A 17,699-nucleotide genomic window follows, 5' to 3' on the forward strand; every position below is an offset into this window, starting at 1 on the left:
TTATTATCATTTACTGTGATCAGTTCAAATTAACATTGCAAAGTGAGCATGCTCGAATGCCTTAGTAAACTAACACCCCTAGTTTTAACCCTTCCTTACTGAAATAAAAAAGTGTTTTGTGTTTCCAATGGAGATATCAAGTGAGCAAAAATCTGACCAGTAGGGACAAAGACAGCACTAAAACCTGACAAAGGCTGTAACTCAGGGGTCGGCAGTTTTATGACCACACTGCCATTTATGGGGTGGGCGGGAGTGCACTAGGCCGGACCTGGCCTATTGGCTCCCCCCACCACCAGGGAACACCCTCTGAAGTGAAATCCCTCTCCTCCGTATGCATTGCATAGGAGAGGGATTTACCTTCAGGGAGCTTTCCCTATTTACCGCATCGGCGAAGTATCAACGCCGGCCGCGGTAAATAGGGGAGCAACAGCAAGTGAGCGGCACCGGAGCTCCAGTAGTTCCTAATGCCCCCTGGCCAATCCGCCAGCAACTCGTGGCTCCAGAGCCACGGGTTGCCAGACGGCATTAGGCCGGATCAGCCAGGGGGCGTTAGGCTGGAACAAACTACCAGCTAGGCCGTATCTGGAGAGTTTGCCGACCCCTGCTGTAACCCTTCATTTCTCTGTTCAAAACAAAACATAATGTTGGACTGGAGGCATTAACTATTAAACTGATTCAATGGTTTAACTATCAAGTTTAACAATTAAAATGAACCCTTGAGAGAGACAGTAAATCTAAATTGAAAGACAACACAGTTTAGTTACTCCCTGAGGAGTTTCCACCGCACACTGGGTCTGAAGAAGATCTCTGCTTACTGAGAGGATATTCTCTGATGAGAAAACAGTCATCAGGGCTTAATTGATCCTTAGCTTGAGGCACTCCTATAGACTATTTTGCATCTGTTCTATAAAAAAGTTACAAACTGACAATATATTATAAAGAACTACAGCTGTGGAAAATGAAAAGTCTAATTAACTCTGTTTACAGTTAATAAGTGAATGCATCTGTGAGACTACTGTTTAGACATTATAATATTGAGAAAATGATTAACATTTGTTGTGCTCTGTTTCTGTCTCTGGAATAAAGCTACAGGATATTGATAATCCTCATTTAGATTATAACAATATTAAAACAAAACAAAAATGATGCTGACATTTTCAAATTAAGGAGCATTTAGGCTAATAGAAGAACTACTCAGAGCTGTCAGGACCATACACTATTCAGTAACTCCTAATTGGGTTACTGTGCTGCCTATTTCTCTCCTAGTCTAATAGTGATTTGTTGGGTATACAGAGAAATAGAACTAAAAAATTAGGATGCTATTTAAATACACATATGCAACATTTTTTATAAATACATAATTACATTACAGTGAAATAGGCAAAAAGAGAAAGCAGGGTCTTTATTGCAGAAAAGACAGGCAAAGTTTATCCTGCAATAAACCAAACTTATATGCTCGTTCACAAGTTTTTGTTTCTGTAATGTACACTGCCTAGGCATACTTTACATGCTCAGTTGCCAGTAAGGAGCAGAAAAGTATACTAAATTAATTTATTATCTGTACTTACAAATACTGTACTTACAAATACATACAGTCATGGCTTAACTATTGGCACCTTTGCATTTAGGTCAGAAAATGCAGCACTTCCTATAGAAAATTGTTGCAGTTTACAAATGCTTTAGTATTGTCGTGTTTATTTATAAAATCAAAAAAGAAAACTGAGAAAAAAAATCTTATACATTTCATACATTCCGTTATTTGCATCCTCAACCTAATATTTTGTAGCACATTCTTTGGAAGTAATAACTGATGTTAATCGCTTTCTGTAACAATCAGTGAGTCTTTTACATCTCTCTACTGGAATTTTGGAACATTCTAGGTCACTCAGAATTGAAGGTCTGTGTGTAACACACTTAGCATGGAGAAAAAAAGAATTTTTAGAGGATTTGAGAACCAAAATTATAGCAAAGGATGGCCAATCCCAAGGCTACAAGTCCATCTCCAGAAATCCTAATCCAGTTGCCACTGTGCGTAACATTGTAAAGAAGTTCACAGTCCATGGCACTGTAGATAATTTCTCTGGACGTGGACGTAAAAGAAAGGTTTATGATATGTTACAACATAGAATTGTTTGAATGGTGGGTAAAGAACCTGGAATCAACTTCCAAACAAATTCAAGCTGACCTGCAAGCACACGTTACAACAGTGTCAGCTCGCACTGTCTGTAGCCATTTGGACTTATTGCCGACCACTTCAGAACTCTCCAGCGCTTTGTCTAAAACCATTTCTGGGTGCTTTTTGAAGTATGAAAAACAAAATACAGCTTTTCGGTAACGCACATCATTCGACTGTCGAAAAAAAAAAAAGGAAGCTTTCACAGAAAAGAATGCAGTCCCTACAGTCAAACATGGAGGATGATCACTGATGTTTTGGGATTGCTTTGCTGCTTTAGGCACTAGTAGTCTTGACTGTTTGCTAAGTATTATAAAATATGCAGACTACCAAATAATTCTGGGGTGCAATGTAGGGCCCAGTGTCAAAAAGCTGAGTCTCAGCTGGAGGTCATGAGTCTTACAGCAGGACAATGACACAAAGCACACTGCACAAAGCACCCAGAATTGGTTTAAGACAATCACTGGGGAGTTCTGAAGTGGCCAGCAATGAGTCCAGATCTAAATCCCATTAAAGCACCTATGGAGAGATCTAAAAACAGCAGTAGGGAAAAGAAACCTTTCAAATCTGAGAGACATGGACGTAAGAGTGGTCCAAAATTCCAGCAGAGAGATGTAATAGACTCATTGATTATTACAAAAAGCGATTAACATCAGTTCTTTCTTCCAAAGGGTGTGCTACCAAGTTTTAAGTTGAGGGTGCCAATAATTTTACCCAGGCCATTTTTGACATGTGTGGAATGTTTTAGATTTTTTTCCTCTGCTTTGTTTGTGTTCTTCCAGTGCTAACAAAAAAAAAAAATAAACATGACAATACCAAAGCATTTGTATTTGCAACAATTTTCTAGAAGTGGTGTATATTCTGACATAAATACAATGGTGACAGTATAGAATAACATCACATTACGTTAGAGATGTTACTATTCTAAAATATATCATACCTTCAAAGTGTGCTGCACATCTTAAAAAAAAAATTATTAAATGACTATACACATACACATACACAAAAATAAAGCATGTATGCAAAATATGAGGGGGTGCTGAGAAGTTCCTGGTTTTGCCCCCTTCCAGATGAAATAGAAAAATGAGTGTGGGGGCATATGACAGCCTAATATCTTACTATGTAACTGGGTATATATCAGGTCTTTGCCATTCTTAAAACTGTTTTTTCTTTTAGTGAGAAACTGTGATGGCAGAGGCACTAGCAAGTTTCACGTCATTGGAGTTACGGGCCGTCATGAAATTTTTGTTTCTCCAGGAAAAGTCAGCAAAGGACATTCACACTGAGATGTAACAAACACTGGGGGAGAACTGTCCTTCCTACAGCACTGTCAAAACATGTATATCTCCTTTAAAAACTGGGCATTTCACAGTTGAAGATGAGCCCCGCAGTGGACGCCCCCTAACCTCAAGTGACCTGGCAACCTGCGATGCTGTCCATGAGCTGAATATTGAGGATCGGCGAATATCTGCAAAAAACATAGCCCAGATACATGACATCTCAAGAGAGCGTGTTGGGTTTGTTATCACCACTATCCAAGAAATGTGCAAGCTTTCAGCGAAGTGGGTGCCGAAATGTTTGAACAGTGACCAGAAGAAGGAATGAGCTGAAGCATCCAAAACTGTTTTGATCCATTTTGAAGCTGCACAGGACTTTTTGGCTAGGTTAGTGACTGAGGATGAAACCTGGCTGAACATCTATGATCCTGAAACCAAGGAACAGTCAAAGGAATGGCGCCACAGCGGGTCCCCGTGGCCAAAGAAGTTCCGAACCCAGAAATCAGCCAAAAAAGTCATAGCGTCCATTTTCTGGGACAAAGATGGTATTCTGTTGGTGGACTACCTACCTCAGGGCTATAGTATCACTAGACAGTATTATGCTAACCTCCTGGACCAGATGAAGGAGGCAATTAAGACAAAACGCAGTGGAAAGTTGACCAAAGGGATCCTTTTTTTGCAGAACAATTCACCTGCGCACACGTCAAACATTGTGGCTGCCAAATTGAACACCTTGGGTTTCCAATTGGTCCACCATCCCCCCTACTCACCTGACCTGGCTCCTTCCGACTATTATCTGTTCCCAAATTTGAAGAATTTGAAGTTGAATAAATGTGTTATTTCATAACCCTGGCTCTCTTCTTTCTGGGCAAAGCCAGGAACTTCTCAGCACCCCCTTGTATGAGACATGAAACAAAAGTCTGTATTCCACTGTGAAATGCTGGATAGCAAATAAAATGCATTACTCAGTACCCTTGCAATTTTACCACCTAGGGTAAAGACAAGTCAAATGAACTTCATAATCTCCTCTCCATGGAATCAAGCTTGTTTCTATCGATGGCTTTAAACTTGATAGATAGATGATAGATGTCCTGCTGGAGAATCAGCATGTTCATGTACTAGCATACAGATATGCAAAGCTTAGGAAAGAAACTTCTTATATGGGTGTATTTATAAATATTTTCTTGTGAAAATATGGCAATATTCACACAAAGGATAAAAATAATCATTTTAAATGTATTCTTTCTGTTAAAAAATGTAAAGTTTTGGTACGCTTAAACTTGACATGGGTGTACGCAGTGAGAGGTGCACTACAAAGTGTTGAGTCAATGGCCCTGATTCATCAATGGAATCCGCGCTCGCTGGACGTGCGTACTTTCGTGCTTCCAGCGAGCCGGTTTCCCGCGGTCCGGAGTCGAGTGTGCTCGTACACTCGCCCCCTCACTGCCAGCCGGATTCCTGCCTTGATAATAATGAGCAATAGGGGTCGCGAATCTGCCAATTAAGGCGATTAGATTTCAGCTATATGTGTGCCATTAGAAAGAATGATTTTTTAGGGGAACAGTGACTTTTAATGCAAGCTCGCCAGTGTAAAGCTGCCGGAGATGCGCAGCTCCGGCTGCGAGCTCATTCAGTTGCTGAATTGCGCGACGGCTTATGATTTCGGATCGCGAATACAAATGCACGAGCGAGCTTGCGATTTTGCTTGATGAATCAGGGGCATTATATTTGTACATGTGTTGTAATGTGCCTTTACTTTATACTATTATGTGTTAATTTATGTGTTATACAATATTAGATAAACATTTGTTTTTAAAGAATTATTAAAGCATACCCTTTTGTCTGTTTGTATTTACAACCACCAGTAAATTAAACTCTGCTTTGTTTGTCCCACAGCAACCTTGAAATTCAACTCAAAAGCATTCAATAGCTCCCGATCATACCACTCCAAGTGATTTATAGCACTTGACCTAATTTGTGATTGTTTCTAAATTATAGAAATTAAAACACAAGCACTTCAATTGATCAAATTACTTTGCTAATTGTTTATAATTATACACAATAATGTAATAGAATTATTATTAAAAAGCAAGTTAAAAACTGTGGGAAACTGATTCTCAGGTATGCATACAAAGTTTCAATAAGCTAGTAGCTCATAGTCATGAACCCAGTCTCTACTATCTTTTTTTAATATTCTCTTTATACCAATGTGTCTTTTATTTGTTGTACTATGAACCACCAATCCGAATCCTCACAATCCAGCTCAAAGCTACACACTGAAATGTACTGATATGGATGGCAATATGTCAACAGCAAAAGCCATTGATTTATCCTAAGTACCTCCACCTGCTACATTGTTGGCTGATCTTGACATAGCTGGGATGTAGACTGAGTGTGGTTCTGTAGAATACAGTATAGATGGGGAAAATTATTCTGTGGTTGTATTTGTGATTTAACTATTGCAGCAATTCAAGGGGACATTTGCCCAGCTAACCTATTTAAGACTTTTTTTTTATTTTCAATTTACGTTTTATAGTGACAGATTGCTTATCCCACTAAATCCTGTATGGTCCTCACTGATTATTTTTTCAATTGCTTTTACCCATGTCTTGCTTTGTCATCTTTGTTCTTCTCACTTCTGACTCCTTTGATGATGCTGGTGACTTCTAGTTTTGCTCATATGCAAGATCAGATTCCACAATATCAGGCAGTGTTTCACAAATATAAACTGTTTGCTGTGTGAGATTAGTTATTGGGTGATTTACATTTGTGGAACACCCTCTGATAATGCGGTACCTGATCTTGTACATGTGTAAACGAGTTAAGACGCTGCTGACAGCATCAAGTGTAGACTTCTGCAGCCTCCTGGGGTATGCAACCTAAGTATCCCAGTAGGCTAAATGTTTCATTCTTTCTTGCCCCAGCACAAAGCCAAATGTGGAAGGGGAGCAAATTATATAACAAAGAAACAACAAATAAAAATTATGTTGAATCATTTTGTTAGCGCGAGCAATTCTTTAACCTAAATCCTAATTTCTGATGATATGTGTGCTTTAAATTAGTACAGTAAGCAATGTTTTGGAAAGCATAGTTACCAATTACAGCCAATCATATTGTAACTTTCAGTTTGATAATTTATTTTAGGTAATACACTCTTATAGTTAAAACTACAATGACAGGTGATAAGTAATTTTTGCAGGCTATGCAAAGTATAAGAATAAGTACTGACATTCATGTTTCCATACAGTTAGTACAGTTTAAGCCCGTGTTTTTTGACCTTCCTAAAATGGGGGAATACTGCGCAGGCGCGAGATAAGGTGCTGTAGCATGTAGTAAATAGGAAAAAAAAAGCATGTGCATGCATGAGATCGGCATTTTCTTAAATAAGTTCAGGCATGCTCAGAAGGAGCATCCTCCTGGGATGCATGATGTATGTATCCCCGTAGGCTCTGCAATGCCATTCTGTCTTTATCGCCGTGACAAAGCATACTAGGCTTCCTAAAAGAAAGCACTGGCTACTCATTTATTTATGTTATCTTTCCAAGGAATAATCTATTCAATGTTATATGAGTTAGGGACATAAAAAGGATGTGTCCTGTTCCCTGACTTTTGTTTACTTTTTTTACTTTTGTAGAACACATTCCTACATGTGAAATGCTCATGGGCTTTGTATTTAACCTAAAAAAAGCTGCACATTTTTAAAAATGTTACAAAAATAAATGTCTTTTGTCAACTAAAATACAAATGACATGGTAGTAACAGTAAAGTAAAATCATTTGGAGTGGTTGCAACCAACCAATAGGGGTATGCTGGCTGTTTATCTTGGTAGCTGGTTAAACCCTATGTGTATACTGAAAGACATTAGTACATTATAAATGTACACCCTTCACTAGTGCTATTTGCCCTATGCTGCCTTTATATTAGTACCGGTATGATGTAAAAAAAAATAAAAATAAAGAACATAAAGGTCATATATAAGTTAGGTAATTGAATTTCTAAAGTTGCTGCAGGGACTCTCTTCTCTGTCAATTGTAGCTATGGGTTCTCACTGTAGTCCTCTGGTCTGTGCAGGAGAAAACTCCCCATTTTCATTTTTCCTCTATCTCTCCTCTGCTTTTAATGTATTTTGAACAAGCAGAGTGAATGCTAACATAATGGAAGGTGTTCAGCAGTTGTCCCACATCAAAAATACAAAGACAAGACAAAAACTATGCATAGAACCAGTTACAGTAAAGATCCGCATTTGCATCATTGTACATGTTAAAAGCTTGCAGTAACCCCCTCCAAGATCTACAAAGTGTAATAAAAGCAACATGAATAACTGGCTGCCTTTGCAGGCTTCATGTCCCCAGTGCTCCCTGTATTCTGATGCCATCGTGTGCTGATGAATAAAATGACATTGCAATAGAAGGTGCCCAGAGTATCTTTTGCTTAGCAGTTCAAGATATTGAATGTGAATTGTGAATATAAAAACTTTTGTCTTTTAAAGTTATATACAAAGATAGCAATAGAACAAACTAGCAAACCACATGCATATATTCTACTAGAGATTATCAAAGGACATATAAAAACGCAGAAGTGTTGCATTATAAAAAATGGATTTGTACTGCAGCCTCAGCTGTAGATTGGATACACATCCCTGCACTGAATTACAAAGTACTGCAATATCTCTGGAGAAGTCCCATTTTGATTGTACATCATACTAATCTCATGATCAGATTATTTTTATATGTGTGCTCATTGACTAGACATAAAACAGTTTGCTTTTGAATGTTTTTTTTTTTTTCTTTTTACTCTTAATACAAAGTGTAAGCTGTTTAATACAACATTTAATAGCAGTAACTGAAATCTACACATACAGTATGACCTGCATCATCAAAGCATTTTAATCCAGTGATAATATAACAAAATATTTTAAACATTGCAATGCAAAGCCTTTAAAGACAGTTGGCTCCATCTGCTGGCTACAACAAGTACATGCTTACATGATTTTTTTTTAAACAATCCTATTTTATTAGTGAATTCTTCACATTCTTTACTTTGTACTACAATTTGAGTTGGTTATGCAGAGTTTGAATTGGTTATACAATTACCAATATATATAGAGTATTTTTAAGAGTTTTTTTTTTAATATGCTAAGATCATAATTATATTTCAATTTCTTTTGCTTCAAAAACACACAAAAAAATCTCATCTGAAATCTCTATTACTTACAATTAACTAGAGAAGTAGTTTATCAAGTGACTATTTTTAAAGTAATGATCAATATGTATGCTGTAGGCATATATGAAATAAAAAGCAATAATTGTCATTGGAAAGGACCCTTTTATGATCCTTTCCAACAACAAAAGACTGCATGATGCATAAATAAGCTTTGTACATACAGCACCATTCTGCTCCATGGAGAGGGGGAGAACGACGGAACAGCACCCCACTGCTCTCTCTACCCTTCGCTTTCATGGTGATCATTTGTCGTTCATTGTTAGTGAATCTGCCAAGATAGATGCATAAATGACAAGCACTGTATACACATCAGATTCTTTTCTGATTTCAGCCCTGAGGCGTATATGATAGACGAATGTGGAATAAGAACCCATGAACCCAGTAATACAAATAACTGCAGAAAATGTTGAGGCAATAGATATTTATGAATTTACAACTGTAAAAAGATGTAGCTGGAATTTAGCTTTATTAAAATTTGCTAAGAGCAATACTATCCAGCATAAATAAGGCAATCAGCAATACCTTGAAGAAATCACAGACACCTGTCAGAAATTTGCTTTTCTTATCACGCCCACATTATTCTAGTGACATTTGAAATTGCAGTGGAGGAATGAATAAAAAAAGGTATTCAATGCAGACAATAACTATATATATATACAGATCGGTGTATTGTTTAATAATAAAAAAAGTTACATAAAAAATGATTAAATTAAAAGGTTATAACAAATTGTAAATAAATATATACAGAGAATACAATTTAAACTTGTGATTACATTCACATTCCCTGAATGAAATAATTCAGAACAAATTCTGAAATAAAAATTAAATACTATTGGAGTCCAAAGGATAAAAACATCTATCAAAAGCCTATGCAGACATGGCCATCTGTAGAAGCTAGGAAAAGTATCAACATTGTCTGGAGTCCCTAGTCACAGAGGAATAAAGCTGCATGAGTCTGTCTGCTTCTGAAGATATTTATGATGCAGGCTGGTTTGGGATACTAAGACAATATAATGAAAAACCTTATGCTAGGGTGAAAAATGTTTTCTATATATTTCAAGCAAAAGCTGCTTTAGGGATAGTTAATCTAAGTACATTACTTTTTGATTTTCATGTTTCATCTTTACATGTTAATGTATACAAGGCAAATGTCAGATTCATGCTATACATAGAATACATACTGTACATAGCACACATAGCAAGGCAATAGATTCTGATCAAGGCCTTTGCTTCAATGACACTTGAAATCTAATAAGGTGGTGCAGTGAATCATTCTATTTCTTTCATTATTACACAGTAAATAAAAAAAAAGAAGAGGAAGTTGGACCAGAAGTAAAATATATCACAACATGTTTTGCTTTCAGGACCTGATTAAAAGTAATTTGTCTGGATTTCGCAGAACACAAGGATCACATTTATCAGCCATACATGAATTCTGAGGAAATATTTTCCCAAAGTTCTAAGCCATAATTCTTTCAAGTGCTGGTAGAAAATACAAAAGAAAATTATGTACATGAACCAGGTCATGCAGTGTCAAGAACTAGTATTCATCTCTGAAATACATTATTACTGTATGAAGTTGATGAACACCAGGGAAAATATAACTAGAAGGTTGTTAAAGTAACCAAAAGCTACCACATTGGCCTAAGTCTTTGCTCTAGCCATCATGTCTTGCTGCTCTTCCCTTTTGTTTGGAAAACGTCCTTCTCTCCCATGTACATTCCTAAACTATGGGAGGCAGTATGTCAGGTATATCAGTGTCTCTCAAGTATGGGCAAAAGTGCAGATTTCCAGACTGATACTAGTCATGTTTACCTAACTGGACAGTGTTCAAACGTATTTATATATCTTAATCAGACACTCTTTGTAAATGTTGTTTCAAAATGTGCCATTGGATTGCAATAAATAATGTCTTATTCAAAAGTTTTCAAAAAGCAGAAAAAAATAAGAACATATGCTCATCTTATTAACAACAGATATACAATGACATGGCAAAGACAATGAAATATTGAGCATATATCTGAAATTGGACAACAGTGCAAAAAAGCAACTCAGGGGGGAGTTGTAGGAGGGAACTTGGTGTAAAAAAAATCTACAAGATGGTGTAAAAACTTGGATTTGGGATTTGGATTTGGTGCAAAAAAAAATCAACAAGATAATCCCCTGATTTCAAGCGTATGACAGCTTAAATCTAGTAAAAATAAGAATAACCTAAGAATATTGCTTACATAATAAAAATAAAATGATCAGATAAGGGTTAGATATTTGCTTCTCCAACACTTTATTGCAAATTATCCTATTGACCTAAAGTGCGTATAATTCTTAGTAAATGATATGCATTTGAAAGCCTGATCATCAAATCAACAATTGTTCCTTTGGGATATTGTTTAATTTTTAAAAGCTAAAAGATAAGTACACAAATTAAATGCAAATTAAGCAGCTGTATATGTATTTTTTTATTTAACCTCCCTGGCGGTATTCCTGAGTCTGGCTCAAGGGTAATTTTCAGTACCAAAAGCAGTAGCCCTGAGCCACACTCGGGGTAGAATTGCAAGGGAGTTTTTAAATCTTACCTGGTCCCCACATGCCCATAGCATCCTCCAGTGGTGCGTGTGGCTAGGGGGGGACCATGATTCTGGGAGGTGGGAAATTTTACATAATAATATGCATTTTTAAATATACTGCTTTGACATTTAAAAATATTTATTATTCAGACCACAAGGGAGATTAAACTAAGGTGCTCACACTAACCACATTTACATTTAAAACACACTTCTTATTAAGAGTCATTCTTATAAGGTTACATTTTGGTTAAAAGGGATAAGGATTTTGGCTTTAAACTTAGAGCTGTTTTTTTCTCCCAAAGCCTATACAGTGATACCTCAGCTAACAAAGATAATTTGTTCTGGAATCACATTTGATAGCCCAAATCTTTGTTAGCCGAAACGTGAATTCCCATAGGTTTCTATAGAAATTTTTTTTATTTGTTCTGGATGCTGCCCACAATTTAAAGGTAAGTTTTATAAAAAAATTTAAAAAGCACAATATAAAAGATCATAAAACTCACCAAAGGCTGAGATGAACAGCTTACCAATGGGAACAGTCTCAACATTTTCTTGGCCAGTGTGGTGTCAGTTACTGTAAAAAATCCTCACTGTAAGTTAATCACAAACAAAGCAAAAAAAAAATCTTATGAAGACTAGACATTTATTAACTTTTGGGGCAAGCTGTGCTTTGATATGCAAAAGGAAGCATCTGCAGAGTTTGTCTTGACCATTAAAGAGTTAAAATAGGTTTCAGAAGAGCTCCTCTAAGATCACACACAACCTCAGCTGTGTTTAGCAAAGGATTTCTTCTGCAAGTCATGCAAACCTCCATCTCCACCCATCAGGCCTCCGTCCTGCACACAAGCGTCTCTCTCACACTTTCTGATACAGTATACAGGAAGTATTGTAAATTCGTCATTCAGTATGATATCAGGCGTCTTACTTCCTCCTTTTTTTATGTTTTTTACATTTGTTAGCCGGGCCTCTTAAACAGTGAAAAAAAATTGTTAGCCGAAAAATGTGTTAGTAGGGCAAATTGTTAGCCGAGGTATCACTGTATATTTAATGTGATAGACAATAAACTGATTATGTTTTTTTTTTTTATCATTCTAGGTGCCTATGTACTTCAGGTAAAAGCAACTGATGCTGATGATCCTACATATGGAAGCAGTGCAAGGGTGGTTTACAGCATTCTTCAGGGACAACCTTATTTTTCTATTGATCCTAAGACGGGTATGTTGAAAATATTATAAATATATAATGTTATTAATAATATTTAATTGGCTATATTTTCTGTAAAAAGCATATAGCTTATAAAGTAGTAGTGGTTTTAAACCAGAGGTTTATATATACTCCATCTGTTTTTCTCTCCTGTTGTATAAGCTGTTGTCATATTAGTGAATGCATTTTATATGTGTTTGTTATTGTACAAAAAATGTATGAACAGGGTTCATTTATCAAGCTGTAATTTGCAATATTGTGACCTGGCATGATAAGTGTCTATTTTGATCTGAAATCTGCTAATCTGGGATTTAAGCTGCACAGTGATTAGGAATGAATATAACATTATAATTATAGTAGAATATATATCATTATAACAATAATGTTCACTGCAATTTTAGTGCATTGTGAACTGGGGGCTTTCATGGCTTGGCAAGTTTGTCTGCAGTGATGACTGGTGCAAGACCTACCAGTGTAAAGGATTTCAAGTAGTGAATGTGATGTCTAGAAATCTATTTCCTTATTTTGACTATTGGTAATTGCCAGTAATAGCAGTAGGGTGAGAAATGCTGTAAAAGATAAATCCTTAAAGCGGACCTATATTAAAACTACAAAAAAACTACCAGCAGGTAGTACTATTTGACAAAAGAGACATGCAAAGTCAGGCAGCTTAGAGCTTGGCTTTACCGCACAAACAGGGAACTGGCAGTGATAATGGTGACTCATGCAATAAGCAAGGGGGATTGCGATCTTCACGTAAGTCTGCCTTGGAGCCGGCAGTGAAGATGGTGGGGCCCATCCCTGACGCAATGACAATTACGTTCCGCCTTTTTTTTTTAGGATGCAGACTAGATTAAAAATGTTCAGACTAGTGGTTTTGAATGGTTTTATCGACAACACAAAAATACTTAAAATTAACCAACTGGGTCCTTTCATTATATTTTATTTGACAGACAGGAGGCGGGAGCACTGCCACAATCTTTTAGTTGCTATATGTGGTGTTTAAGGATGGCAACTTGAATATTGTCCTACCCTTTCTTAAACATTTGAAAAATTGGGAAAAAAGAAACTGATCTGCTAATGCCAAAATAAGTCAAAGGGTTAGTGAGTGATAGTCTCATTTTAGCCTTTACATATAAAGTTCTTTGGTGGTTAAAGCCCAGTTGACTGAAATTAAAAACAAGCAGAAAGATTTAACATTTCTTTTATTCTGAATACTTCAATTGCCAAGTAATACCACTAACAGTGTTTATTGCTCTCTAGCACAGACTGCAAATCTAAATAAAAGTATGCAAAAATAAATATTGTACTTGTTGATTTGCATATGTTAACAAATATTAAATAACATTTTTATTCACATTTTGTTTATTTTTAAAGGTGTCATCAGAACAGCTTTACCAAACATGGACAGAGAAGTAAAGGAACAATATCAAGTTCTTATACAAGCCAAGGATATGGGAGGGCAACTAGGAGGCTTAGCCGGAACTACAACTGTTAATATTACGCTTACTGATGTTAATGACAATCCACCCCGGTTTCCAAAAAGTAGGTTATATTATATAGCAGATACATGTCTATATACTTTTAAGAACATTGTTTTCTAGTTTATCTAAAAAGAATATAAATGTTGATTTAAAACAATTAATCACATGGTGGAACAAGGTAAAAAGGATAGTTTGTAATGTTTTTCTCTAATATTGATGGGATCAGCTATATAATATTTGCTGAATGCAGGGGTTTAGTGGGGCGGGCACGCATGGGCACGTGTGCCCCAACTTTTTCAGGAATGGGCAACATTTATAGTACTGGGCCCCCTCTTTTTTTTTTTTTTATGACTACACCCCTGACTAATTGGGTCCTTTAAAAGTTTAAAATCTTAAAAAGCAATATGAATAAGGAACAGAGAACCCAGACAGATCTAAGCACATTTAATTGATAATCTTATCTTTGTTATTGATATTGGTAAAATTTCTCTTCTTTTGGAGGCATACTGTTTTGCTAGGAGTGACATCTAATTAAGGGACCCCAGATTGAAAGGTCTGCATGATATCACTGACTGTAGTTATTTCCTATATATTTGCAGAATATTAATGTTGTTTTTTTAATGCAATAAGTATTTAATAAAATTCTCATTAAAAACAAAAAAAAAAAAGCAAAATGAAAAATGAAAAAGAAACAATAATACAGAACAAGTAGCAAATTATTTTTTTTTTTTATGTAATGTTCCTAAAACAGCCAATTAAAAAAATAAGTAATTTTACAAGCATTAGTCCATTATGGGACTCTCCTTTAGCTCACCATTACTAAATGATTCTAACCATCACTATGCTTCCTTGTTGCTCTGTTTATTTGGTGTAGTTATGTGTTTAAACCCTGGGTAAGGTTTGCGTCAGACAGTGTCAGAGCTTACACAGGGTTAAAATCTGCACCACATCATGACTGGCCGGGCTGCTGAGGTCCAAAAAATATAAGGGGATAAGTTCACATAGTTCAATATATTTTCAAGCATTAACAAGGGGGGAAGACAATACTGTGGAGAAGCTATAAAGAGAGTAATGTTTGAGTCTCTTCAAAGCAGTATTTCTCAACCAGGGTTCCTCCAGAGGTTGCTAGAGGTTCCTTGAGCAAATTGTGACCAATTATTTTTTAGCCATCTATAGAGATAATATTTTTTTCCCACTGATCACCACACTAATACACTATGAGCTGTGTGTATACTAATTATACTAGGGTCCTGTATACTGTCCTTGAATATTAGCATTTTTAGCACAGTTTAGCAGCATAGATTATTTGAATTCCTCAGCAAAATTTTGTAAATTATGTAAAAATGTAAAGTATCCTAAGGTTCTGGCTAGAGCTAGCATGTACATGTTCTTTGTTCTAATATAATGTATAACATAAAAATGCACTTTGAATAAATATCTGCATATAAAGGTGTGTACGGTAAGACATTACTTACAATATTAAGCTGTAAGTGACATGAAAAAGAGAAAAGTAGGTACGCTGTATTCAATTAAAGATAACCAACAAAAGATTAAATAAAAAAAGAATGAAAAATAAATAAAATATCTTACCACAGCATATTTTAATCATACAACTAGGCATTTAAAACATTTGCACAGATAGAGACAATCTGTAAAAGTTTAAAACAAACTGTAATGCAGCAAAGAGAAGATTCTCTAGCTACTTGGTATGGGAGATGCATTCTGAATATATGAAATAACTTTAAATTTACTTTCTTGATGAACTAGTGCACTTCAAAATGATTAGTAACCAGAGGCATTTCCTTTGCACCGCATTCATCCTTTTGATTTTATGCTTCTCAGTGACCTACAGATCACACTTTTCCCATGGCAGCCTGAATGTTACCTTCCTACCACAATTATCTCTCATATCATCGTATTTGTAAAAATATTATTTGTAGGAAAATGAACAGTTTTATGATACAATAAATGCAGTACATGCAGAAAGCTCATTTTTACAGTACAAATCAGATATTTTGGAATATTTATATCATAGATGCTATACATTTAGCAAAAAATTACAAATAATGAATTATTAATATGGTATTGTTTAAAGGGGACTTGATGAGATTGACTTTAAATTTCAATCCCTCTCAATAATTAGCTAAATAATTCATACTGAACTGATTTTGCTAACTTTACCTTTTGTAGCTAAATAACTTGTCCGATTTTCTGGTGTCCTTAAGGGTCTCTAACATTCAATCCTGTAGGCATGTTTTCAAACAAAATAAACTTTTTATGCATCACTTTAAAGGGAGCAACCAAAATTAAGAATAAATATTTCTGTTCTAAAAATTGCTACAAAAACAGGTGATTTAATCCCTGCCAAGTGTCCGATTCATCTGCTGTGTAACATTTTACCTTTACAGCCACAACATGATGATGAATCTGGTAGTTTGACTTTGAGTACTATTCAGTCATATCCCCTTCTTTTCAAGCACTTTTCCTTAGAGTACAGCATATTCCCATATGTCTTCAACAGCCCCTAGCCATACTGTGCTTCATTTGGAAAATAAAGCAATACCATTGTTGCCTTCCCTCTGAGAGGGAAAATTAAACTAAGATGTTTTCAAAATGTTTAAGTTTCATATTGCTTTTGATGCTACAGCTATCCTGAAAAAAAAATGTTTAAAAAAAAAAAAAAAAAAAAAAGAATTGGTATGCACATTGGTACAACATAAAAAAGCAAAAAAAAAATACAGCCTTGATGTTCATTAAACAAAAACATAGGAAGAAAATAATAAATGGCAGCACCTTTTTGTGTTTTTAATGTGATAAATTAGACATATTGCCAGTGAAGCATACCCTAAAGCAGACCTACTTTTTATGTTATAAAAAAGGTGGATAACCTTAAATAAATACTTTGATTTTAAACCTTAAACAAATCAAAGGAAGAATCTTAGTTCACTTATTAAGTAATATAGTTACAAACATCTAACTAAGTACAGTTACTGTAAAGTATTTTTGACAGACTGGTAAATATTTGATATATCATATAATTGCTTTATTGCTAATAATCTTTGTTATTTTGTTATAACTATTAATATTTTATCAACCTTGTTTGTATAAAAACTGTCCATTTTTAACATTGGTGATAGATTACAAATTAAATTGAATAATTGTGCATACATAATATTGATAGTTGTTCACTATGTATATCCCCTGAAAGGTGTTATATGATATATGATGTTGCAACCAAACCAAGGTTAACTTGCACTTGGCTAGCTTAATGCCTTGAATGTTTAAATAGCAAGCACCATGGGTATGTGCATCATGAATAAACATCAGCAAGTGTTGATATAAATCATTATCTAATTCATTGGCAGCAATTTGCATTGAACAATACTTTTTAACATGTCCAAGATGTTAAAGTTGTTGTACGGTGAATTTATAACATGCAAGCACTGATGTCAAAGTCAAAGGTTGGGTATTAAAGATTTTGAAGCCACTTAGTGTTTTTGGGTAAAAAACACATTTGACAAGAGAAAACAATAAAAAATTGGGAAAGACAATGCTTGCTTCAATTTACTTTACAAGCAATAAGTCAGCTCCTTTGTAATGGGATAACAATAACATAGAAGCAAAACAGTGATAATTGTCGGGGAATCTAATAAGAGACCATTAAACTGTTTTCAGTTTCGTTATTTCTTAATGATGATATGGAGAATTCCCTTGGCTCTGAAACTGCTTTGATTTAGAGATGACTTGTGAACAGACAAGTGTTCTGAGAGCAACT

The 17,699-nt window shown here is 35.4% G+C and overlaps 1 protein-coding gene across 2 annotated transcripts in view; it reads left to right on the forward strand.

Moving 5' to 3' along the window:
- CDH12 (cadherin 12) overlaps nt 1–17,699 on the forward strand; it is a 410,196-nt gene that overhangs the window by 361,104 nt on the left and 31,393 nt on the right. For both annotated transcript variants that reach the window (XM_072411847.1, XM_072411848.1), the window contains 2 exons: nt 12,333–12,452; nt 13,818–13,985. In XM_072411847.1, the coding sequence (XP_072267948.1) occupies nt 12,333–12,452; nt 13,818–13,985 (288 nt within the window). The remainder of the gene's footprint in view (nt 1–12,332; nt 12,453–13,817; nt 13,986–17,699) is intronic.

The sequence above is a fragment of the Pyxicephalus adspersus genome, chromosome 5, assembly GCF_032062135.1.
Source record: "Pyxicephalus adspersus chromosome 5, UCB_Pads_2.0, whole genome shotgun sequence".
Classification (NCBI taxonomy): domain Eukaryota; kingdom Metazoa; phylum Chordata; class Amphibia; order Anura; family Pyxicephalidae; genus Pyxicephalus; species Pyxicephalus adspersus.